The following is a 27,087-nucleotide window of genomic DNA, read 5'->3' on the forward strand; positions in this document are numbered from 1 at the left end:
CTGTTGCACTCCTCCCTGGGGTCAGTACTTCCTCCCCACAGTCAGCGATGGTGTAAGCTGACTGTACCGGGACGCCGTACCCACAGCCACTCTGTCTTGGAAGGGTTGAGTTGGAGCCTGTTCCTCCCCATCCAGACCCGCACAGCCTCAAGACACCGCCCATCACCTCAACTTCGTTGGGGTGGTTCGGGGTGGTAATGTACAGCTGCGTATCATCAGCGTACAGATGATAATCCACCCCGAAACCACGGATAACCTCACCCAGCGGCTTCATGTAGATGTTGAACAGGAGAGGCGAGAGAACAGACCCCTGAGGCACCCCACAAGTGAGGCACCTCGGGGCCGATCTCTGCCCCCCTGCCAACACCATCTGCGAGCGGTCAGAGAGATAGGAGGAGAACCACCGATAAACAGTGCCTCCCACCCCCAATCCCTCCAACCATCGCAGCAGGATACCATGGTCGATAGTATCAAAAGCCGCTGAGAGATCTAAAAGAACCAGGACAGAGGAACCCTGTCCCGGGCTCTCCAGAGGTCATCCACCAACGCGACCAAAGCCGTCTCGGTGCTGTAACCGGGCCTGAAACTGGACTGGAACGGGTCCAGATAGACAGATTCCTCCAGGTGCTGAGGAAGCTGATATGCCACCACACTCTCAACAACCTTCGCTAAAAGCGAAGGTTGAGACTGGACGATAGTTCGCTAAAATAGCCGGGTCCAGGAGGGCTTCTTGAGGAGGGCCTCACCACCGCCTCTTTCAAAGCGGCAGGAAAACACCTCCAACAAAGAAGCGTTGGTAACTTCCTGGAGCCAGCCTCGTGTAACCTCCCGGGTGGCCAGCACCATCCAGGAGGGACACGGGTCCAATAAACATGTGGTGGAGTTCAACCTACCCAACAACCTGTCCATGTCCTCAGGAGTCACAGGATCGAACTCAGCCCAGATAACATTCTCAAGACTCGTCTCCGCCATCCCACCTGAATCTATCCAATCAGTGTCCAAGCCGTCCCGAATCTGAGCGATTTTATCAGACAGATATTGAACAAAATCCTCAGCACGTCCCTGTAAGGGGTCCTCCCGAGCCTCCTGCCTAAGCAGGGAGCGGGTCACCCTAAACAGGGTGGCTGGGCGATTATCTGCCGATGCGATGAGTGCGGAGAAATAGTTATGTTTCGCCACCCTGATCGCCACTAGGTAGGTCTGAATATATGACCTCACTAGTGTTCGGTCTGGTTCGGAGCGGCTGGACCTCCAGGCGCTCTCTAGGCTTCTTTTCCGGCGCTTCATCTCTCTCAGCTCCTCGTTATACCAGGGAGCTGGTCGAGTTCGTCGCCGGGTCAGAAGCCGCAAAGGCACGATGCGGTCTAAGGCACCAACGGCCTCCTCATCCCAGGTGGCCGCCAGCTCCTCAGCCGAGCTGTGGGCTAACTCCCTCGGGAATGGCCCAAGCTCCGTCAGAAACCTCTCAGGGTCCATCAGGCGCCTGGGACGGAACCATTGAACCGTTCCGCCTCCCGCGGTGAGGTGCAGCGGTCCGAAAGTCTAGCTGAAGGAGTAAATGATCTGACCATGACAAGGGTTGAGATATTAATTCCCTAACTCCAGATCATTTAGCCACTGTCCCGAGACAAAAATCAAGTCCAATGTGTTACCCCCGACGTGGGTGGGGACCGCAACTACCTGGGTCAGGTCCAAGGCCGTCATGGAAGCCATGAACGCCCGGGCTGCCATTGGCGAGGCGCCCCCCGGCGGGCAGGTGGAAACCCCCCTGGCCCTAAGCCTGGGGGTCTCAACCGCCATCCCGGCTATCATCTCCAGCAGCTCAGGCAGGGCTGCCGTCACGTAGCAAGGAGCCAGGTACGTGATCAGCAAGCCCACCTGCACCCCCCGGCCCCACCTCACGAGGAGGGTTTCACAACCGTTTATCTGCGGGACAGTGACCTCCCTCGGAGCCAGACTCTCGTTAATAACAACCGCTACTCCCCCACCCCTACCCTGGGCCCTCGGCTGATGAAATGCACGGAAACCCGGCGGGCACATCTCAGTGAGGGGAACCCCCCCCCTCTGTGCCTAGCCAGGTCTCCGTAATGCCCATTAGGTCCGCTCCCCCCTCTTGAATAAGATCGAATATGAGGGGGGCCTTATTCATGATGGACCTAGCATTACATAACATCAGCCAAAGGTCCAGGTTCCGGGGGATATAACCACTCGGGACCTGAGTCAAGCCTAGGGGCCCGGAGTGACCTTCTTCCTAGTCTAGTGCCTCTTTTTGTTTCTGTTCTTCTTTATTACAATACTGGTGCTGGATTGAAATTATATTTGTGGCCTGTAGGAAAGGAGGCAGGGTGGCTCAGTGGCTTAATAGATGCCGGAGAAGGTCTATACTCTGCCAGTTTGAGCCCTACCACCTATGACAGTTCTGTCACTGGCCTCAGTTCCTGCCCACCTAGCAGTTTGAAAGCATGTAAATGCAACCACAGGTAGTCCTCCAGTTACAACAGTTCACTTAGTGACCGTTTGAAATTACAGTGGCACTGAAAAAAGTGACTTATGAACATTTTTCACACTTATGAACGTTGCAGCATCCCCATGGTCACATAATTTACATTGGGATGCTTGACAACTGACTCAGATTTTTGACGATTACAGTGTCCCAGAGTCATGTGATCCCCTTTTGTGACCTTCTGACAAGCAAAGTCGATGGGGAAACCTGATTCACTTAACAACCGTGTTACTAATTTAAGAACTGCAGCGATTCGCTTAACAAATGTGGCAAGAAAAATAATAAAATGGGGCAAAACTCACTTAACAAATTTCTCAATTAGCAACATAAATTTTGGGTTCAATTGTGGTCATAAGTTGAGGACTACCTGTAGATAAATAGGTACCACTTTTGTGGGAAGGTAACAGTATTCCATGTTTTGCTGTACGCTCTAAGCTGTGGCATGATGTCATGCTGATCACATGACTGCGGAAATGTCTTTGGCCAATGCTGGCTCAATGGCCTAGAAACGGAGATGGGCACCACTCCATAAAGTCGGTTAATGACTAGCAGAGTGAAATCCAGAGAGACTCCTTTGCCATTATTTTTCCATGCATGAAAGACAATACTCCCATTGTTTGACACTGATATTACCTGTTGAGGCCCTGAAGCAACCTGTACGATACAAAGACTTGTAAAATGAAAACTACAAACAAAATATCCTTGTCTTCATGAGTGTATATTGGTTTTTATGCGAGAAGGACACAAAGAGCTCCTTTGGGCACAATCCATGAGACTCTTCTCTTGCAAAAGCTACCGTAGTCACAAGCAGTACAAAGATGAAGGCTGGCAGCTGCTCATTTCAATGAAAAAGAACCTTTGGGTAGATTATGTTCCAGAATTTTTCTGCTGCCCACAGTAGCTATGTACTCCAGGTCTATGATGTAACTGGCTATCCAATGGTCAGTTTCCAGGGAGACTAAAAATGCAATATTCTTGCATGAATTAAAAGTAATTTGGTCTATAGCAGCTTCCCAAAAAAGAAAATAAATGAAGTCTAATTAAAGAAAGAGAAGACAAAGCAATTCAAAACTATAAAAACGTAATGTGTCTGCTACTACTTTACTTATCCTGAAGAAAGAAGAGAAAGGCAATGTAAAGCAACTTGCAATAATATGGATCTTAGCTGCAAATTTCCTTTTTTGTATGTTAGATTTATGATGGGACAAAACCTCTTGGGAGTCAATAGGTGCCTGGTAGACAAGATAATGCATGAGGAGAGGAAACAGCTACTCTTCAGGTTCTTTATACTCCTTCATGACTTTTCTGATCCAATCCACGTAATTTGCCACTTTAGTGTACAGACCATAAGTGCCACATTTTGGCCCCCATGAAACCAGTCCAGCAACGTAATAGTGTGTCTCATTTTGGGGATCTTTGATAGCATATGCCCCACCACTGTCTCCCTGACAGCTGTCCTGCCGGCCATCCCCAGCACAAATCATATTTTCTGTGAAGACATAACCTGTGTCTTGACTCACATTTCTGCATGTATCCATATTCACCACTGGGATCCAAGCTGCCCTGAGTCTCACTGATAATCTAGGACTTGTTCGAGTCGCGTCAGTCTTGCCCCAGCCAGATATGTAGCCCAAGGTCCCTATCTGTGGATCGTATTCTGAGGATGTGCCAGGTAGGCAAATTGGTGAAATAGTGGGGCCCATTGTCAAAGGTTCTTTCAATCTTAACAGAGCAATGTCATGATTAAAGTTTGTCCTGGTCCCTGATCCAATTTTGGTCCATTTAGGATGAAAGAACGTATCTACTATCTTCAGTGGCTCAGTAGCACTCTTGGCCCTTTGACTCACGCTGAACAAGCCAGCATAGAGAACTGGGTATGGAGAACCATCCAGCACATGAGCTGCAGTAAGTATCCATTGTTCTGAAATGAGGGCTCCACCACCTCGTGGCTCATCAAAGTAGATTTGCCAAGGAAAATTTCCTTCGTTAGCAACAGTGCCTCCATAAATCCTCCCTATTTCTTCAATGCTTCTACTGGGAATTCCACAAACTAAAGTGAAAACAGAAGAAACCATTTTTAGTCAGAGAAAGCAGAATAAATATGAGAAACAGATATATTCGATTAACAAGGGAGAAAAAGGAAAAATAGTATAAGTCCGTGATGGTGAACCTATGGCACGCATGTCACAAGTTGCACACAGACCCTTCTCTGCGGGCACATGAGCTGTTGCCCCAGCTCAGCTCCATCGTGTATGCTGGCCAGCTGGTTTTTGGGTCTCTGCTGCACATGTGTGGGGGACAGGGTGCATGTGGGAGATGTGCATGCACAGGGGGCAGGGGGCACGCGGGGAGGCACTCGGATGCACTGGGGTTCATGTGCATGTATAGGGGGTGTGGGGCATGTGGGGGCATGTGCATATGCACAGGGGTGGGGCGCACAGGGGGGGGTGTCACGTGTGTATTGCACTATGGGTGCTTGCATGCAGCAATGAAAAGGTTAGCCATCATTGGTATAGTTCTGAAACTCTATAGGCACAGCCCACTATACCTACAATCCAGAGCAAGATTCCTTGACCCATATAGAAAATATTAAGCCCACGGATATCCAAGCAAACTTCAGGTTCCTCTTTGGATTGTTCCTTATACTTCAATTGTTCTTTTCAATGTTCTAACAAGGATTCCCAAAATGATTCCTGTTTTAGAACTTATGGTAGGGTTGATATTAGGGGAAGGTTTAAATCTTCCAAAACAAATTAAACAAATAAAATTCAGTGTGGGGCAGATCATTACAATTTTATAAAACTTTAAGCTGGAGAAAGTTTATGATTTTTTTCTGGCAAAAGAGGTATCAGAGAAAATACTGTTATTTTGGAATTAACAGAGAATCAACATTATTATTTTGTAATTGCAACTTGATATGATCTTCATTTTTAGAGAAAAGCACAGAGAATTATACAGTAGGTAGACTGTACCTGGGTCACAAACTGGAAGCTCCGTTTTCCCTTCTTCATCCACCCATATTCCACTGGCTGAACAGTGATATGTTTCTTTGGAAATAAAGCAACTATTTATAAATACAATAATATCATTAATTCTGATTAAAAGATTGTAATATATATCACAAAGTCCAAGAAGCATTCAGCTATAACTTACTATCAACCCAACAAAGATGTGTTAAAAAGAAAAGTAACAATGATAAAAGGAATTTATCAACTGATTTACCAAATATTTTAACCAATAATTTCATCAAACCCCCCCCCCAATTTTGTTTTAAAAGTATTAAAGACAAAAAAATTATTAATGAGTATGACACTCTAACAACAAATGGTCAACTGGAATGTGATAAATGAGATACTGAGATAATATAAGGAGATAGTGGAAACAACTGAAAGAATATAGAGTTGAGATTTGAAAAATAAAATCAAGTGGTCCGGGGGAACAGAATGACTGTGAGGGGCAGATAGAAAATGAAGATCTGCTGTGTGGAGGCATAGAGAAAGAGGCACATAGCTTGCAGATATTTCAGGTTGCAGCCTGTTGCAGTACACAACAGCCAAGGCTTCAGAAAGATCATAAAGACTGAGCATAAAGCGAGGAAGACTCATAAGATCATGATAATCTTTTTTCTTTGTATCACTATGCTTATTGTTAAACCCGGGTACTTCAATTTTTGGCAGGCTACTTTTAGTGGTTCCCACTTCCCAGCCTAGTAAACCTTCCCACCTCAATCCTGTCCTCCTGAGGCTGGCAACTGTAAAATGAACAAAATGATATTCTTAATTTCTGAATTGGAAGGTTTCAGTGGAGGAAAGAAAGGACAGGACATACCTTTGCCCTTCATGGTATAATAAGGTTTGTGGCATTCGTAACGGATAGTGGTTTGATACTGTGTCTCCTCCGATCCTGATAGGTAAACAATATCTCCATGTTTAATGGGATCAGGCACACCACAGTCTACAGCTGCAAGGCAAATGAAAAACAGAGTGAGGCAGGATTAGAATAGTTCACCTTTCCATTTTCATTTTTCTTTATGTTGCATCCATCCATCCATCCCATGTTGCATTATTTGTTTAAAACAGCCCTCCTCAGAGAAAACTTCCATATGTGAGTATTTGATGTCATTTAAAGATTTTCAAACTGTACTGGATTAAATGATTGAATCTTGTCGACCTCCACAGCTTTTGACTATACAGCAACTATCAAAGATAAAACTCATACTCTGTGGTTGATCCAGCGTGGTTATATAATGGAAGGCTGACAGGCGGAATGGGACAACCCACCACAGCCAATTTGCTGTGGCCACCTCACCATGGCCAACTCTCCACGGCAAACTTACTGTGGGATAATTCACCTCAGGACAATTTATCAATTCAATTTAATTGTTTAAAATAAATAAAAATATATTTTAATTTTTGGCATTCACATTTCATTTTGTCGCTCCTTTTGCACCCATTCTTCAATGATTCTATTCCACCATTTCTTTGAAATTAGTGTAACTCTTGTTCTGCAATGAGTTGACCCATGGCAGGTTGGCCATGGTGAGTTGTCTAGTGATGAGTTGGCTGTGGCGAGTTGGTCAGGTGGCAAATTGTCATAGACCTGCTGACAGGTGTAAGGAAAATTATATATAACAGGATGTTTCTTTAAAGTTTCTCTGAGCCCTGCAATTCATCTACTTTATTCATTATCATATCGTATCATATCATTATCATCTGGAGACCATAAGAAAATGCACCAGAGACCATTGTAAATCACTTACGAACACAACTGTAATCTGAGTTGCTCCATTTGCCATTGCTCTGACAGCTAGAGTAGAAGGATCTTGTACTGCCTCGTGGCTGAAAGAAGGATTCAGATATAGCAGAGCTTGTGAAAATGACAGAATTAGCAGAGATGGCAAAACGGACTTGTTTGGTTATCAAATGGACAATAAACACATTTATTAATGACTGGAAACCCATTATGGATTTTATGCTGAAAAAAGAAAAAAATGAATGTGATTTATGGGTATGGTGATTAGAAAGAATAGATTATAGAAAGAAGGAAACTATATTGTAACCTTAAAAACAGAAAGTAAAGTATAAATGTATTTTAAGTTTCTTAAGAAGGCCGGAAATGCTTTTTTTCCTCCTCCCCTCCCCTCCCCTTCCCTTCCCGGCTTTCCTTTGCTTTCTTTCTTTCCCTTTTTTCCTTTCCCCCTTTTTATTTTCCTTTTTTTCCTTTTCCTTTTTCTATTTCTTTCCATGCTTTTCCCCCTCCACTTATACTGCATGTATTGGTTTACTTTCCTTATTCTTCTCTTTCAAAATTTTTACAACTGTATATTTCTATGTATGTGCATGTGTGTATTTCAAGTTGCCTGTGGTATGGGGTGGGGATGAGACAGAGCAGAAAAAAACAAGGTTGCCATGACATGTTTATCTTGTAGCTAGGTACAAGTGGGTAAAGGCCCTGGGATACTTCCAAAGGAATGAGGAAGAAACCTTTCCCCACTTGCACCTAGCAATTCACAGCACTTTCAAGGTAAACAAAGTTTAATTCATTTTGCCATCAGCAGTGCTGTCAAAAGGTTGTAGGAACTGGGTCAACATCAGAGGTGAAATCCAGCAGGTTCTGACAGGTTCTGGAGAACCGGCAAGGGAAATTTTGAGTAGTTCGGAAAACCAGCAAATGCCATCTCTGGCTGGCCCCAGAGTGGGGTGGGAATGGAGATTTTGCAGTATCCTTCCCCTACCACGCCCACCAAGCCACACCCATAGAACCAATAGTAAAAAAATTTGAATTTCACCACTGGTCAACACCTATTAGCGATTTCAGGCTGAAACAAACAAACCGCCTCTGCTGGAATCTGTGGAGTCTTCCATGGGGCCTTTCTCTTTTGGGGAGTTGGAGAACCTGGCTCTTGCAAAAGGGATACTCCCACTACCCGCCATTTCCCAGGTGAATATCTGGTGGGCTCCAGGAGAGTTAGAGTTGTCTTGTCAAGAGAAAGAGTGAGAGGCATACTACACACACACACACACACACGTCTGAGCACAGCATCAAGCTTACTTTCAAAACAAGATCACCCACCATTTTGTATTTCATATTTCTATACCAACCATCTCCTTCAAGGAACATATTTCCCCCAACAATTCTCAGTGCATTTAATTCACTGTAAAAAGCTGTACCCAAGAGGTGCCATTACTTTAGTGGGCAATAACCCAGCCTGATAATCAGCAGTTTAAGAGGCTGGGCACAAACCTTTGTTGAAAGATGGCAAAGCTCACAAATCAAGGCATTTCTCAAAACCATCCCCCAACCACAGCCTTACTGTAACTGGCAGATGTCTTCTTGCTGTGTGGAAATATTGAAAAGGGGGAAGGCAAATAAAAATAGAAGGTTTAAGTCATGTTTTTACTGAACATGCCCTGCACATCCAAAAATATTCTACACACACACACACACACACACACACACACACACACACACACACACACACACCAGAATAGATGGTATTGAGGCAGTTTAAGGATCCCCAGTGGAGACAGCAGATTTTATCCTGGTGAAGTTTTTGTCAGCAAAAGAGATATATAGTACTTCTGAGAAAAGCCCTCAGGTATGAGCTCCAATCTTATAGACAGTGGGAAGAAAAAGGAGAAACCATGTTATAATAGAGTATTAAATAACGATGTTGGCTTTTATATACTGTCCTAAGACAAAAATGAATGAAGTTTTGTATGAAGCTTGTTTCACCATTCCTTATTCATAAAATATCATGATTAGCGCAGTGGTGGGTTTCAAATTTTTTTACTATCGGTTCTGTGGGTGTGGCTTGGTGGGCGTGGCATGGCTTGGTGGGTGTGGCTAGGTGGGTGTGGCAGGGGAAGGATACTGTAAAAATCTTCATTTCCTCCCGATCAGCTGTGACTCAGGAAGCAGAGAATAGATGGGGGCGGGGCCAGTCAGAATTTTTACTACCAGTTCTCTGAACTACTCAAAATTTCCACTACCTGCTGAAATCCACCTCTGTATTAGGGTTATGGTTAGGATTTCTCCATGTCCAAGTTTCTTATCATGTGTTCTGTGTATTCTTAACACCGGCGTGGGGGGAGGGAATCCATTAAGAGGGTGAAAGACTGAATAACTGAAGCGTGTCTTTTAATCAATGATGCCAGGAATCCTCATTTCCTTGAAACTTACTCCTATGCTTTATCTACTTTTGATGCTGTAGAAAACAGAGGGAGGGCATGTTGGGAGGGCAAATTACGAACCACACAAATGGTTCAATTTATGTTTCTAATGCAGAGGTTCTAATGGAAGTGTGGCATTTCTAGTATGATTTCATTGCCCCCACAGCATCACTTTGGTGTCATCACAATTTGTTCTGGACTGTTTCTTTCCCTCTTTTATCTGTCACCTGAGTTTGCCCTGATCTTCACCACCATGAGCATCCTGGCAGGTGCTGGCTTCCTTCTGTTTCCCAACTTTTGGCTAAAAAGGTATAGTGTTGGCAAGTTAAGCTGGGAAATTGCTGATGGTCCTCCTTACCTGTCTTGAAATGGCAGGTAAGACTTTCATGGTCATGTGGCCAAGCCAGGCTTCCTGCAGTTGATCTTCAGCCTGTCCATCATTGCTTTCTGGTCTTAACTCATGGTCAGAATGAAGAACCAACCCTTTTGCAGAACTGTGGGCTCTCTGAATGACAGTAACAGTCATTCAGGGAAATAACATGATGATGTTTACATGGCTTCCCAGAAACGACGGCTGTGCCACATAATGCATGGTTTGCTGTTTCTTCCTCGAATAAATCAAGAACCACTGTAGTACCAACAGGTTCCACAGGAACTTTATGGAGAGCCTTCAGTCGGAAACACAAATTACTTACCATTACAATCTCGTGGCCTTCTATGCAAGTCACCTTCACAGAATCCTTAAAGACATAATGGTCTCTTAAGGGATGCTGAACAGATCTTGCAATAACAGTCTGTGGGCAGGGCATTGCTTTAGAAAGAGAAAAAGGTGTCAGAAATTGATCACCTCATGCCAGGGGTATCAAACTCAAGGCCCGGGGGCTGGATCCAGCCCGTGGGGTGCTTCAATCTAGCCCGCAGGGCCACCCTGGAAACAGAAAAGGACCAGCCCGTGGTTCCTCTGCCAGCAGAAATGGGCTTCTGAGCTCCATTTTTGGCTGCGATGGCCTCCTGCAACCCTCTGCCAATGAAAACAGAGCTTGGGAGGGCCGCATGCGGCCCTCCCGAGCTCTGTTTTCACTGGCAGAGGGTTGCAGGAGGCCATCGCAGCCAAAACCAGAGCTCAGGAGCCTGGTTTCACTGGCAGAGTCCTCAGGCCACCACAGCCCCCCATGACACGAGGGTTGTTGAGCTGGCCACATCCACCCCAGCCCCTCGAGGTCAAAAACAACCATGATGCGGCCCTCAATGACATCGAGTTTGACACCCCTGCCTTATGCTATACAAACACAAACACCAGTCCCCCTTTCCTATCAGCAACAGTCAGAATCAGGACCCTTAAAAGTCTTGAGTTTGGCCAATACTTCACCCTTTCTTCACGGAGACCAAGTGTTCTTTTTTTTTTTTTTGTCCTAGCATTTGTGAATAAGGAGAAAGAGGAAAAGAATGGTGCAATCCACCAGATTGCACAGCTTTCTGCTAAAACCTTCTTGCCTTCCAGACTGATCTTGAAGATAGGGTCTCTCTTTATATGACATGGTTGCCAATTCTTTTTTTTTTATTGAGATGATTTTGTTTTATTTTTCCTAACTTTATGCAAAATGAAGAAGGAACTGATAATATAGTAGTAATGACATGTTACCACTCTGCATAGCCCAGTTCTGATGGAAATTCCATTCCTAAGCATTGCACAATAAACATCCAAGATACAATATTGCATTTTGCCTCTGCTCCTGGTTTTAGTGGAGCTGAGTTGGGGTTAACTACTCCAAACCAGCCACCAAATCAAAAGTTTTTTCGTCTACATTCATGAAAGTTCCTAGCCCCCATAATCTACCCATTCACAATTTGTCCAGGACAATATGTAATTAACTCCTCAAGTTGAATTCTTATAAACAACATTCCTTCTGCTGATAGAAACTCATTCACCATTCTGCAAATATCATCATTTCTGTTTGCTCCTTGTCCTGTTATAACAACCCATTTCCCTACTTCAGCACTTGAATTCACCCCATTGTGTCCTCAGAAGAGATCTACTCACGGTCCCCAAAGTAGCGGATTTTCCAGCCTTTCATTTGTACGACTTGATCCGTTTGGAAGAAAATGTCCACGATGTTGCTCTTAGTGTTGATTTTAGGAGGCCCAGGAAATGTACTGCCACAGTAAGGACCAAAATTTTGATCCCCTGCCGAAAGCTGCAGAACAGCCAGTAGAAATAATGGGGAAAGGTTCAAAAAACAAAACGAAAAAGAAGCATTGTAATACAGGTAGTCCCCAACTTACAACAGTTCGTTTACTTACAACCCTTCAAAGTTATAACGGCATTGAAAAAAGTGACCTATGACTGTTTTCATTGCAGCATCCCCATGGTCACGGGATCAAAATTCAGACGCTTGGCAACTGACTCATATTTATGACGGTTGCAGTGCCGCAGGGTCATGTGATCCCCTTTGCGACCTTCTGACATGCAAAGTCAATGGGGAAGCCGGATTCACTTAATAACCATTAGCGTTACTAATTTAAAAACTGCAGTGATTCATTTAACAACTGTGAGAAAAAAGGTCATAAAATGGGACAAAATGTACTTAAGAACTGTCCTGCTTAGCAACAGAAATTTAGGCTCAGTGGTGGTTATACACCTGTAGTCAAAACAGTGAGGCAGGCATTCAAGATGTAAAATAAGCATAAGGGCTGTCGGCTGAAGAATTAAAGATACAATTAAGGACACATTCAATATTAATGTACAGAGCAGCAAAACCCAAATAGAAGCAGGTTATTGATGTTATTAAATACGTTTAACGACATATAATGTAAGAATGTGCTAAGCATTTGTCAGTCCTCCCAGAGATGGAAAGAACACAGAACACTCAGAACAATCATCTTCCTACTCAATAACTGGATATGAAATATTGACTGGCCTGGATTTGGTCCTAAAAAGAAGATTGCTATTTCAATTAGAAATGCCATGGAAGGGTATTAAGTATGAGACGTCAATATTCCACTCACTTTGTTGTCCCAAAATGTCTTTAAATATTTGGTAGAGAAGAATGTCGATGGGTTTGCTTCACTCCTTTAATGAATCAACTGCTTTCCCTGGCCCAGTCTATTATTACTATCCTGAACTTTTATTGATTTTTTTTTTATTCAAATAAAAAGGGACACCAAAGAACCATTTTCTTTCCTGCTTTCTTTTCCCTGATTATGTAAGTATTAGCACAGAATGCAAGAAACATAGACCTTGATATAAAAACAGAATTCCATTTAATCACTTCTTACTGAACAACTAGATAGGAAATGCTGCTTAGATCTTTGTTTCCTTTTTTCCCCCTAAAAGGCTTGAAAACTTCATTTTCCGCCCTGGAGTTTTTAAGCTGAGCATTACTCAAAATGGTCTGAAATACCTAATAGAGACTAGATTTGTGGGTTCAGAGTCCCAGACACAATCTTTACTATTTATTTTATGTATGAAATATCATGCTGGTGATATTGTGTCAAAACACAATTACCACTCAGTTAGGCACATGGAGAAACAGTAAAACCCATAATATCCACTGTGTTTACTGGATATGACAGTAAGTTGGTAATCCTTTGGTAGTAAACTAAGATGTGATAGAAAGATTTCGTATTTTGGGATACCTATAGCACGACGATACAATATTTAAGTCTGTACTCTTTGCAGGAACCAGATTTTAACAATAAATAGCCATTGTTTGTTTGAGCATGGAAATATCTCGACTCCTTCCTATCTGATTTCTGCAAAAACCTATTATTCACTGAATGCGGAAAACAGAAATCTGAGAAATCTTGCTGGAATTAATTAAGCATATAGGAGGGGAACCTCAGCTGTGATTCTCTCAAAGTGTGATGCTGCAGAGATGATTTTGCTGTCAGTTCTTAGAGTTGTTATTTGATTTCACTGTAATCTATCTGCTCTTGAACAGAGGCCCAGAGATGATCTTTTAGCATCCTAAATGAAAACTGTCTCTATTTATAGAAGACCACTAAAACATCTGGAAGAAGAAGAATGAACAGGGGGAGAAAGGGAATTTCTAAGGCAACAGAAGCAAATCTTTCCAATAAGGTCAAGAGTATACAAGTGTCCCTCTGTTGCATATGTTGAAGTTCAGTCCATTTATGTAGACCTCCTTTACCCCTTCTAATTTTATTTAGCAAAGTTGAACATGCTGCTGGAACAGCAAATTCACCATTTTCCTGCTCAGGCATTCTTCATTGCTACAATTCATACATTCCAGGACTTAAATGGATAGTGAAAGTCAAGTCAGCCCCTCATTTTCATAAGGAACAAAGTTAGGATACAGTCTAAACAGGAAAAGCTCATGATCAAGAGCCATCACGATCACTTACTCTCAAAGCATCTGGGCAAGTTCCTTCTGAGTCGCTTGGCTCAACTTCGAAGTCGTTGTTCCCAATGCTCAGGATCACCTGGTATCCTGGTTCCAGGATGACACGGTAATCACAGCGAGAGTTCTCCGGGTATGGCCTGGGATAGTTCGGGCTGGTAATTTCCCCAGACAGCTCAGTAAATACATTCCCACTGCAGTTCACTAGAGTTTAGAAGAAAAGCAATGGCAAAGAGAATAGAAAGAATGTTGACAGAAGTCTGTGGTTACTATTTGGCTCTCCTTATGGTTTAAAGCAGGGGTCTCCAACCGTGGCAACTTTAAGACTTGTGGACTTCAACTCCCAGAACACTGGGAGTTAAAGTCCACAAGTCTTAAAGTTGCCACAGTTGGAGACCCCTGCTTTAAAGGCCTATTAGCAGACAAGATGAATTATTCTCTGATATTAACTTCCTTGGTTAATTCCATATATTTTCTCTAAGTTCCCATCTCAATCATTTCTGAAAGAAGCTCATAAGAGAATGACCCATATTAATTCAGATTTTTTTCTCCCTTAAAAATTCACTCTTGTCTAAGTTTTAAGGAAAACTTGCTCAGCAAATACTATACATAAACCTTAACATAAGGATAGATATCCATGGACAATTTCTAAATGGGAAATCTCTGAGAAGTTCAGATCAACCATGGGAACCAGGCACTTACCCTAATCAACATGTGGGCCCACACATCCATCAGGGCATACTCTAGATTTGGTATTCTGTTTATGAGAACATTGTGGTCTGAGGATGAAGTTCTTATGAGCTTTACACTGGATATTGGTAGGAAACAGTGGTGAAATCCAATTTTTTTTACTACCGGTTCTGTGGGTGTGGCTTGGTGGGCATGGTGTGGTGTGGTGTGGCTTGGTAGGCATAGCAGGGGAAGAATACTGCAAAATCTCCATTCCCACCCCAATCCAGGGGAACGATACTGCAAAATCTCCATTCCAACCCCAACCTGGGACCAGCCAGAGGTGGTATTTGCTGGTTCTCTGAACTACTCAAAATGTCCACTACCGGTTCTCCGAACTGCTCAAAATTTCTGCTACCAGTTCTCCAGAACCTGTTGGATTTCACCCCTGGTAGGAAGATTTTGCAGAGTCAGAGAACCAAGTAAAAGGTCTATCTCAGACATTTCATGGACTTGGATTGTTTCCTGAATTTTCCTGCTCCTTCTATTAGTGACAATTGAATAGGGAGACAATGAACTGTGGGCCCTCTTGGTCCCATACGGCTGTTTGGTTCTCTTCTTTAATGGAGAACAAAACTGATGAAGGAGGAAAGTCAGCCCAGAATTCAACCTAAGAGAGCAACTGAATAAATGTTATAATTAATAAATAAATAAATTAATAAATTAATAAAATTAATAAAATTAATTAATCAATTTGAGTACAAATGAATGAAAACTCAGGAAGCTGAGGTCATTGTGAAAATGTTGAAGCATATTTTGTAGATAGTTACTTGGTTTTACTTCAGTTTCGACTTCAGTGAAAGGATGTAAACTTGCATATTCTTGATTTTTAAAACCAAAACAGCTATCTATCAAATATGGCAACCCACCTATACCTATATGAAAGTGTTGGGAAATTAGGGTCAGCAAAAGACACCCTCTTCAACTTTCTATAGTCTGTTTGTCAGGTTCATAAGAGAAAGCCTCTGATGTTGGTTTCACAGTAAAACATCAATTTGGGAGTTGTGGTTAATCCTATACTTTCTATTTTTAGGCGATTCTTCTATGTAGTCAGTTGTTTCATTTTAAATTAACAGTAATTTTAATGAACTGTTCAGATTTTAATTCTTTATGTTTTTATTACTGCTAGCTTTCCCCTTGAATGCTCTCTGGACAGAAAGGCAGATACAAATCAAATCTATTTCCAATCATGATGATGACAAATGTGCATTGTGATGTCAACAACACAAGCCTTATCCTTCTGCACTCACACAGTGGCTTTAGTTACAGAGAGGGAACAGTTATTTGAGGGACCACCTGCCTGCCCAATTTGATCATGCAGGGTTGGCACACCCTGGGTACCTTTGATTAAACAATGTCAATAGATTAAACATCTATTGGGACCCCATGAGCACGCCTTCTCTGCCGCAGCGCATGCCATCTGGAAGGAGGTCCCCACAGAGAACCAGATGGCTCCTGCTTAGCTGTTGTTTAGAAGAGCTATGAAGCCTGGCCCTTGGCAAAGGGGAGGGAAACTTCCCTCACTTCATTCCCTCTAGTCTGTCATGTTTGCCATTGTTTATCTTTTGTTGACTTTTATTGTAATTTCTTTGTTTGATTGTTGTGAACTGCCATAATCATTGAGAGTTGAGCAGCATACAAGTGTTATTACTATTAACATCACAATGTACATTTTGTCATTGACTCCACACCAGTGATAATCTATAAATCAATGAATTATACCTCCACATGTCTTCTTATCTTCATGCAGGAAATATTCAGGAGGACAAGAGCAATAGTAGCCACCAATATAGTTATTGCAATAATGGCTACAGGCCTCTTCCACAAAATCTGTGCACTCATTCACATCTGTAAGAAAGGAAAAGAGATGTAGAAAAATCCTCAATGGAGTAGGAGCAAAGATGACAGAAAGAATGACATAATTTACCACCCCAAGACTTTACCAGCCTGGCTTGGTCTCCTAGGGAATCCCAGTAGTGTCTTTCCCAAATCCTGAGCCCTCATTTACAGGAAATAGAGCTTTCCAAAGATTTACATGTTGTGGTTAGGGGGAGCTTGGGGAAGTAGTTTTTGGCTCGGATTTAAAAAAAACCGACAGATGACAAATGCTTTGAATACCCTGTTCTTTTGCAATATAATCACGAACAGATTTAAGACTGAACTCGTGAATGGTGCGGAGAGGTTTAGTATTTCTTTCAGAGAAATCAGAAATGGTTCCATTTTTAAAAAAAAAATATTGTTCTTGGTAACTCTCCTCAAGGCACACACCTTTATCTGCTCAGAAGAGGCAGCTAATGTAGAAGAAGGTGTGACAGAGCCTGAGGACAGAGTCAAAACAGGAATCAACCTAGAGTCTCTACGTAATCACAAATGGATTAAGTCCAACCTTTCTTAAATTCTGTTGGCCCTTATCTAATATCAAGATAGTGCTAACAGTAGTTCAGTAGATTCTTGTGCAAAGGCATGATTAATAATAAATCAGTTCAATTGGAACATCATGTGTGGTCCTGATCTTTTGCCCCGACAGTTAACACCTTACCAATTGCAGTGTAATAGGCAGCAAATCCAGTGTATCTCTCTTCATTGGAAAAGTCAGACTGAAATAGGATAGTCAAACTATTGTAGGGCACTTGGAGTTCTTCCAGGATAGGAGAGCCCCGTGCGCGCCTTGTTTTTCGCCCACAGAACTGACCCTCCACCTGATCCCCAGACAGGACCTGGAAGGATCAGATGAACAAGAATAAGAACTTACGTTTAACTATATTTTTATCCAAAATATCCCTCCTTGGGCCCATAGAACATCCTTCCTTCATATTTCTGTGCCAGCCCTTCAAAGTAAGCCAAGTCAGGAAATAGACTCCATAAGATTGACTGGAAGTTGACTATTGACTAACAGAGCCTTGGAAGCGTCCCTGTGTTTTCTTTTCTCTCCATCTTATACGCAACAGAGTCACAATGGAGTCATTTTAGGATTCCTCTCCCCCTTCTGGGCTTCAAACATGGCTTTCTACAGTAATGCTGTAGCAGATATTATCCAAGGTCATTTTTGTGTTTCATGGCAGCAGCCCTTTGCAGCAATTCCTCAATGCTCTATTGCAGGGGTCTCCAACCTTGGTCCCTTTAAGACTTGTGGACTTCAACTCCCAGAGTTCCTCAGCCAGCTTTGCTGGCTGAGGGACTCTGGGAGTTGAAGTCCACAAGTCTTAAAGGGACCAAGGTTGGAGACCCCCGTTCTATTGCCAGAATGCAAAAAGTATAGCTCATGAACTCCCCTTTTGTGGCTCTCAGAGCAGTAGAGACTACAAAGTTGCCTCTTTTTTGTATGCTGGGATGCTCTGAGGAGGTTTAAGGTTAAAAATTGCCTTTTTGCATCTCATTTACCATGATTTCAAAATGGCCCCTTAATGCCAAACATATTTCATCATCTAAATGACGTCAATATCATCCAGCAATATTAGCCCTTCTTTCCCTTTTCCTTCATGTCACTCAAAGTTTAATTTTCTCAGAAAATAGCTGCTTTTCTAGAATCTTTGAAGTAAAGGCCTCTGTTCCTAATACACAGGGTTATCCAAATGATGAAGTAGGCATAGCGACATCACAACACAAGCTCCATCCATTTTTACTTGCATCAAAGACATTGCATGTATAAGTTCATAAGGGGTAGAGTTTGGGTTGCAACATTACAACACACGATTCATCACTTGCTTCCACTTCTCCGTGCCTCCAGATAAAAATCCAAAGGTCCAGGCATTTCTCAAGTTACTCCTTCCTGGAAGCTGGGACAGCATGTCCAAGACTTAGTTCATGCTTTCAGTTTATCATTCAATTATCCTTTCCCTCTATTCCAGCGGTTCTCAACCTGTGGGTCGGGACCCTGTTGGGGGTTGAATGACGATTTGCCAGGGGTCGCCTAAGACCATCGGAAATATGGAAAGTATACTTGCGAGTAGAAGAATCGCACTCCAATGGTTGACTCCACAAGCCAACTGCAGGCTCTTCAAATCGCTAGCCAAATTCGGCTTCAGGCGCGATGAGTTAAAAAGAGAGAAATCTTTGCTCTGATGTCTCCCTCTCAAGCCAGCTGCAATCACTCACAATTGCTAGGCTAATCTGGCTTCAGGCATGATAAACTTAATAGGGGAGGAGTCTCCGCTTTAATGCCTCTGTCCTCAAGGCAATTGCAAGCAGTTCAGATTGCTAGCCAATACGGCTTCAGGCGCGATAAATTCAAAACGAAAATAATTTTATGGTTGGGGTCGCCACATCGTGGGGAATTGTATTAAAGGGGTCGCAGCACTATAGAGGTTGAGAACCACTGCTCTATTCCTTCAGAATACAGATGTGCACTGTCCTGGGCCAGCATAGTGATAATAGCTGTAGTGGATGGCTCCTAAACATTTCTCCAACATTTATTTTAAACATTCTTGCTATTTAAGGATAGCAGCAGACACTAAGATCTTAATTTACTACCCACCCACCACCATCTTCATACATTGTAGAGTAATTAAGATGGCAGTCGGAGACCCCTCTCCTAAGAATTTGTATCTCCTGCTGCAACCACTAAGTACAATAATGAAAAAAAAATGAGTGAGAGGCTGGCTGGGCTACAGGAAAAGAATTACTATAGCCTTTAAAAAGGGGGGGGGGGAAATGATCAGGAGCATGAACAGAGATGAGAGGGATCACAAGCAGGCACTCTCTGCCAAGATTCCTTGAGGGCTGTAGCTATCTTTGTTAGGAGGGCAATCCGGAAGGCTTTTGGAGCTGTCAAAAGGCTGGATCCGTGTCCAGATGCCATAATGCTGGGATGAAGAACAAAAAAGCTAACAGTAGACCATGACAAATGAGAGGCTTGAAGGCTCCCATGTCTGGAACTTGGGGTAAATGTCCTGTCCTCAGAATATTGTGAATAAGGTAAGATCACCAGCTTTGAAAATGTTCTGCCCATTTGAGGTTGTGTGCCAGTTATGAACACAGCCAGAGAACAATCTAGCACCCAGGGATTCATGTCCTAGAAACTTTCTATTTGAGGTTACCATAATGGACTTAACTGAAATCTACTATACAGAAGCAAGCCAAGTAGTTAATTCATTAGTTGTAGCACAGGTGTGATCTAGCATGGAAACAATATTCAACTCTCATCAACAATCCATATCCTTAACTTTTACAAATCACCAGAAAAGTTTTATATTTTGTTTGAAATAGTTTCCTAGCTGGGTGTTTCAGTACACAGCCTGGCAAACCTCAACCTACACACATCTCCACTCTCAAGTTCCCAACAGACAATCATGCCCCTGTACCTTCACAAAGTCATATTCGCAGTTTTGAGATGGCTCTATATCCAGGTGGGTGAAGTAGAGATGAATGCCATAACCAGGAGGAACTTCTATTTCCCAGGATTCCAGAGCATCATTGGGATATGCTTGAGGATAATTTGGAGACAGAATTTCTCCATACATGGATGTTCCCTCAGTATAGGACAGGAAGAGGAAGGAAATGAAGCTCCTAAAAAAAAGATGAAATATCAGTGTTGGGTAGGGCTGCCAAATTCACACTCAGCCCCTGGACGAAATGTATTTGGAAGATCTTCCAGCTTGGACATCCTGGTTTTGACTAGAGATCCATGGCTAACAATATGCCATTGCTTAAGCCATAGTTAGGTTTGCAACCTCTGTGAGATCATGTTGATGGAAAAGAAAAGAGAGAAACGTCCTCACATACTCCTTTTCAGTGCAAAAAGCAAAGAACAGATAATGAGGAGGAATATGCTGCTTGTCTTGAACAGAAGTGACTCCACAAGTGGCTCATACACAGAAAGCCACTGGGGAATGCACATAGTATGAAGACTTCAGCTTTCCATCCCATACATTAGACTAAAGACTGGAACAATTGCAGCAATTTGATTCAGAGCCTCCAAAGGACAATGGCGGTTTTCCTGGTCCTTACGGTTGACCCCAGCAGTGGGTTGCAAATCCCGTCGCAAACCCCCGGTTCGCTCGTGGGTGCTCTCACGCTCACATACACAGAACCATCCAGGTGGGTGGGTGGAGCCCCCCCTCTCCCGCTGCTACCGATTCTCCCGATCCAGGGCGAACTGGTAGTAACCCACCACTGGTTGACCCAGATGAGATATTCCTGCCAGGAAAGTCACTCTGCTAAGTGAGGATGTGCAGCAGTGGTCCTAGACACGAGACGGGAGCAGCTGGGAGCCCTGGCAAGATGCAGCTATTCAAGTGGGTTGCAGGTCATCTTCTACCACCCTAACTTTCATCTGGAAGTGGTCTTCCAGCAAAGAAAGTAGCTAATCAGAGTCCCAAGTTATTTGCTCAACAACCCTTTGTTCATTCAGTAACTTACCATATCTGTAAAAGCACCATCCTTATTCCTTCCACAAAGCCACGGGATCATGAGATTTAGGAGATCCCAGCACCCTGCTCAGTGGGACGTTTCCTCCTCTGAAGTGTGCCTGGTGGATGGACAGAATAATCAAGTGAAAATCCCACTCCCAAAGAATGGAACTAGCATGAATTCATTGTTTTTGTATTATTTCTCACTGTCAACTAGCAAGTAAAACCACGTCCTAAAGGTCTGTTGGATTTTATAAGGTGCACAATGTGACCGGAAACTCCTCAGAGCCGTAATAAGGTTTAGAGCTCAACTTGCCATAAAGCTACTTCTGACTTTCTAAAAAAGGTATCCCACCCGCTTCAAAGAGTAGGATCTCTTGGAAGAAGCATCACCTTTTAGGAAATTAGAGCAGAAAACATAATCCCAAAATAGATACTCAGGATACTTATTTCTGAAAAGGAAATTGAGAGTGATTTACCTTTAACTCCTTGCCTCTGCAGCTGGATCTCTCTTTCTGTTTGCCTCTTCTGCCTCTCTCCACTACCGGCACTGAACAACATTTCTATTCAGAAACAATGGAACTTCGTTAAGGAACTCTGTCTCCCTCTGCTGTTTTAAAAAAATTATCTTTCATTTCTCGTAGCCCTAAATAATTCAGCCAACGAAAACCATATTAAAATAATTCAGTTGCACAAGTCCTATTTTTGCTAGCCTTGGATCAACCAAAGAGGGATGGTTGATTTTTTTCCCCAAAGAAGTCAGGTGACTTCTGCGAAGCAAATGAGGGAAATTCCAAATTCCACTTTGAAAACAAAGTTACAGTGTTGCGCAATTATAGCGGCCGATTGCTTTTACAAGCTTAAATAATTGACTTTGTCATTTAGTGACCTTTAGCTTAAGCTTACTAAACACACACACACACACACACACACACACACACACACATGTTATCATATATCAGCTTCAAAACAAGTAAATAAAACAGAAAGCATCCAAGATACAAAAGCCATAAAGAATGCCACACAAAGAAGGTCAATTAATGCAAATATTTGCAGCAGATTTACTCAAGTTTTATGGAGAATGCATACCAAATGCAATCCAGTGAATGAATTCTTATTAGCATGGGGATAATTCATTCTGCAGGGGAGACTGCAAGATTAGCTGTGTATATAAGATCTTAGCAACTTTATCAAGTCTAAGGTCCACAAGCAGTAGTAAATCAAGAGCTGGGAGTTTCCCAGATCCTCCCCTCCCCTCCTCCAGATTCCAGACTGGGGAACAGTGCTTCCCATAAAGTCTATGTGAGATTGCTAGCAGACTGCCAAACAGTGATGGACTTGTTGGAGGAGAGCAGCTTTCCCTAAAGAGATCATGCTTCCAAGGTATAGACTGCTCAGCTGTGTCACTGGCTGTTATGAGAGGATGCTACTATATTGAGGAAAGCATTGGTCAGTGACCTGCCCACCTGTCAATCAATAAATTAACCCTTGACTGGTGACTATGAATATGGAATTTATTCTTGAGTTGAACATGCTTGAGCTGAAGCACTTCCTACATGGCCCCAAACTGAATGAAATTTGTGTTCCCCATTGCTGATCCCCATCCTGTTTCTCTTACCTCTCTTTCAAATCACTGCAGCCCCATGGCTTCCTTCCAAGGTGATGGCTGACAAAGACCAATGGATTTTTCACACCTTGAAACAGTGTCAGACTGTCAGAATAAGGGAGGAAACAGTACTTTGATCCTGGTTACAACAATTCTACCTAAATAGCAGTGGTGTTTTCTGAAGTGCTTCTCAGGTCATACTTGGGCTCCTTATGTGTATGGATTTAGCATTCTTTAGAAAGAGTGCTAGACATATATTAAATCAACCTTTATTATTGTCAGAGACTAGCATACTGTTAGTTCTTTATTTAAAAACTAGGATTGGAAAAAACAGGTGGACTTTGCCAAGCGTAGGTTGATGGGTCTGAACCACTTAGCATAATCTATGAAATATCTTTCAAAAAGGGTGACCCCAGCCTAGTTGATAATTACAGACCAATCTCATTATGTTGTGTAGGAAGTTAGCACCCACCCCTCTCCTAGAAGAATGAAATATTTTAGGAAATATTAAAAAGGCAGAATACTATATTTCCCTGGATGAGAAATGGAGAAACATGTTTTAAAGACAAAGCAGCTCCCTGTAGCTTCCTGCCACCCTCCCTCGCCTTCATCAATGGGCCAAAGGCAGTAACTCATTCCCCCTCCCACCTTCGTCTATGGGCCATCATCTGCAAAAATAGGACCCATCTGGCAACAGAAACTCACCACATGGTAAGGCTCAAGCAAGCTTGAGAGACAACCTACAAAGTTAGCTAAGACCCCTAGACCACCTGGGAGTTTGATAACCAATCAGGATACATTTCTTATACAGGAACAGGAAACACTAAGGTGGGGCCCAACAGAGGGTATAAAAACTCAGGCACTTTCAGCATCTTCCATTCTTCTTTCCTTTTCTTGGGTGAAGAACAAAGGTGTTGGTTCTTCACCCAACACCTTGAAGCATGTGATCGCCTTTTCTACTCAGGAACTCAAGCCATGTGATTCCTGTCCACCATTAAACCATCTTTCCAAGCGGTCTCCATGTTTCCAGAGTCTTTTTCCCCACTTGGAACTGAACCCAGAAGGATATTTCTTCCAATAGTTGTGTCACCTGCAAAGTCATGGAATCAATCATAAACCAATCCTCTACTTAGAAACTAACAACCTACCCTCTAACAAGCAAGCTGGCTTTAGAAAAAAGTGTCCTGCAACCTGCAAATATTACACTGCAAAAACATATGGATTTCAAAACTCGACCAGGGTAAATCAGATGCAATTTATATAGACTTCTGTAAAGCCTTCGATTCAGTGGTACATGACAAGCTACTTCTAAAACTAAAATCTTATGGCATTTCCAGATTCCTGTATAAGTGGATAGCTGCATTCCTATTAAACAGGCAGCAAGTAGTCAAAATAAGGAACATGTTATCTAACCCTACACCTGGTAACAACGGTGTCCCCCAAGGCAGCATTTTAGGACCCACACTCTTTATACTTTATATAAATGACCTTTGAGATCACATTATAAGCAACTGCGTTCTCTTTGCAGATGATGTAAACTATTCAACACCACTGACAATGCTGCTACTCTACAAAAAGACTTAGACTATGTGTCAGAATGGTCAAACAATTGGCAACTCCAAATCTCAACTAACAAAATCAGAACATAAAAGACAAGCTGGATGGATACGACCTAACAGATGACCCTCACTCTGTCAAAGACCTTGGAGTGCTTATCTCAAATGATCTAAGTGCCAGAGCTCACTGTAACAGCATTGCTAAAAAAGCATTAAGAGTTGTTAACCTAATCTTGTGTAGTTTCTTCTCCGGTAATATTGAACTGCAAACTAGGGCATACAAAAACCAATTCTTGAATACAGCTCATCTCTCTGGAACCCACACTGCATATCGGACATTAATACAATTGAACGAGTCCAGAGATATTTCACAAGAAGAGTCCTCTACTCCTCTACTCACAACAAAATACCTTATGCTACAAGACTCGAAATTTTGGGCTTAAACAACTTAGAACTTCGCCATCTTTGGTCTGACCTAAGCATAGTACATAAAATCAACTGCTACAATGTCCTACCAGCCAATGAATACTTCAGCTTCAACCAAAACAATACAAGTGCACACAATAGATACAAACTCATGGTAAACCGATCCAAACTAGACTGCAGAAAATACCACTTCAGTAACAGAGTTGTCAACGCCTGGAATGCCCTACCTGACTCTGTGGTTTCTTCCCCAAATCCCCAAATTTTAACCTTAGACTGTCTACTCTAGATCTCACTCCATTCCTAAAAGGTCTCTAAGGGGCATGCATAAGCACACCAGCATGCCTGCTGTCCCTGTCCTAATGTTTTCTTTTATTCATATTCTTTACATGTATTTATAATTATGTTTACACTTGTATCTGTCATAAAATACATGCTTGATGAAATAAATAAATAAACAAACAAACTTCTGTCATCAATGAATGCATTGCAGAGTTTCTGCTGCTTTAGCCTTCATGTGACTATACTCTTTTTATTGTTTGAGATGCTGGCTGTTGTGGTCCGCAGCTGGCAGCTGAGTTAGACAGTGAGACGGCTGGGGAGGAACATAGGCCAATCCTGGAGTCTGGGGAAGTCCCGGACAAGGGCTCTGCATCGGAGGCAGAGATGGGGCCAGGGCCATCTGGGAGTGATGCACTGACTCGAGAGCTCCCAGAGTCGGACAGCAGAGAGGCAGAGGAACAGGAGGAGCCTGTTCCTACTGCACGCATACGCAGAACTGCCAGAAGGCAAGAGCAGCTAAAGCAAAAGGGACAACTCGGGAGTAAGGCCAGGAGATGATTGGCCCCTCCCATAAGGTTTAAAAGAGAAACAAAGGCACTTGGGCCTTTTGCAGGAAAGCAATGTTGCTAATTCTGTTTCCAGTCAGCATCTCTTGTTTGCTTCTGAACTCCGTGGGGTTTTGCCAAGTAAGGCCTTTGGCTGGGTGTCAAAGAAGATAAAAGGTTGGTAATTATCCCGAAGGACTTCTTCCAAAGGACTTTTTTTTTGCAACTAATTGGGACTCAGCTGAGAATGAATAATTCTCAGCTGTTACAATAAAATAGGTTTTTTTGAGACTAATTGTGTATTGTAATGACTCAGTAAGCCTAGGTCACAATACTGCCACCACTACTATCTGCTGCCATCATTGTCATTTTCTTGCAGTGCTTATGCAGTTTATTCATTATCAATCACTCCTTCCTATTTTCCTCTGTTCCCTTGTGACTGGCAGATGGGCTACTCCTTTGGGACATGGGTTTAACACTCTTTCAGAAGGGTGCTGGATCTGTGTTAGAAGTAGCTCAACTAAGAGATAACAGGTGTAGACCATCTCTGTACCTGGAGGCTTTTACTCAGACAAGCAGAGGGCTAAATCAGCCATTCTAAGCACTCACCTAAGTTCATTCATATCTGTGTTAAGGCGGGTGGGGGGCACCTAAAGGATGTTACTGTTAATGGTTGTGATGATTTTTACTTAGCTGCTGTATTTATGTTTTTAACTGCTGTTTGTTGCACATAGACACAAGGCTGAGATGGGTAGCCCCCCACACACACACACACTTACAATTTATCTACTATTTACTGTATTTTATCACTGTTTTATCTTATTTATCTCTGTTAAATTCCACTATTCAGTATTTCCCAATACTGGTTTTTTTTTCCTATTTGTTTCCTGGATAAAATCAGTTAAAAATGAAAAAGCTGCACAATGTCTCTTGTTGCTAATAACCGGGAGACTTCTATTTGGAACCGCTCCAAAATGAAGACTCATCTAACCCAGCTGGTCTTCAATCAAATTTTAAAATATCCTTCTCACCTTATATATAGAAACAGCAGAGGGCAGCAGACCACAAGAAATTCATGCCTAGCAGTTTCTTCTCAGTGCCCATGAACTAGCCCTCCCTCACTAAAGAGAACAAACAATGTCCAAATTCGAATGTTATCTTGTTATATCTCCAAAGCTCAAAGAATGGGAAGAAACAAAAAGATCCAAACATGTCTAGGAATATCAAATGCAACAGGTTAAAGTGTGAAGATGGGCAACTGTTTGCCAATGACGTACAAAAAGAGGACTTTAAAAAATGGCTAGGATTAAATGACAATATTTCAAGAAATCTTTAATTATGAGCATTGCCGTGCAAGTTACATGTTAAGGAATGCAGTGGGGTTTCTGCTGTATTCATAATGCCATCAGGAGTGACACATCATTTGTTTATGCCCCAAGAACATCTCTCCCCTGAGGAAGGATTCGATGGGGAAATTAGTTTTGGATTATTTAAGCCTTAGATCCTCCGTGACTAAAACAAAAACTTCTATGGAAAATTGGAAGCTATCCATGGAGGGATGAG

At 42.6% G+C, this 27,087-nt stretch overlaps 1 protein-coding gene across 1 annotated transcript; it reads right to left on the minus strand.

The window, feature by feature from the left end:
* Positions 1–3,202: 3,202 nt before the first annotated feature.
* Positions 3,203–21,798, minus strand: C1S (complement C1s). Its single transcript, XM_058174153.1, has 12 exons — positions 21,592–21,798; positions 21,123–21,231; positions 20,066–20,270; positions 17,305–17,482; positions 16,488–16,613; positions 14,041–14,240; positions 11,717–11,870; positions 10,371–10,486; positions 7,263–7,341; positions 6,332–6,463; positions 5,476–5,550; positions 3,203–4,553 (listed from the first exon to the last, which is right to left on the minus strand). The coding sequence occupies exons 2-12, from the start codon at positions 21,140–21,142 to the stop codon at positions 3,772–3,774; spliced, it is 2,067 nt and encodes a 688-aa protein (XP_058030136.1). The 5' UTR covers positions 21,143–21,231; positions 21,592–21,798; the 3' UTR covers positions 3,203–3,771.
* Positions 21,799–27,087: the final 5,289 nt, after the last annotated feature.

Source organism: Ahaetulla prasina, chromosome 2, assembly GCF_028640845.1.
Source record: "Ahaetulla prasina isolate Xishuangbanna chromosome 2, ASM2864084v1, whole genome shotgun sequence".
Taxonomy (NCBI): Eukaryota; Metazoa; Chordata; class Lepidosauria; order Squamata; family Colubridae; genus Ahaetulla; species Ahaetulla prasina.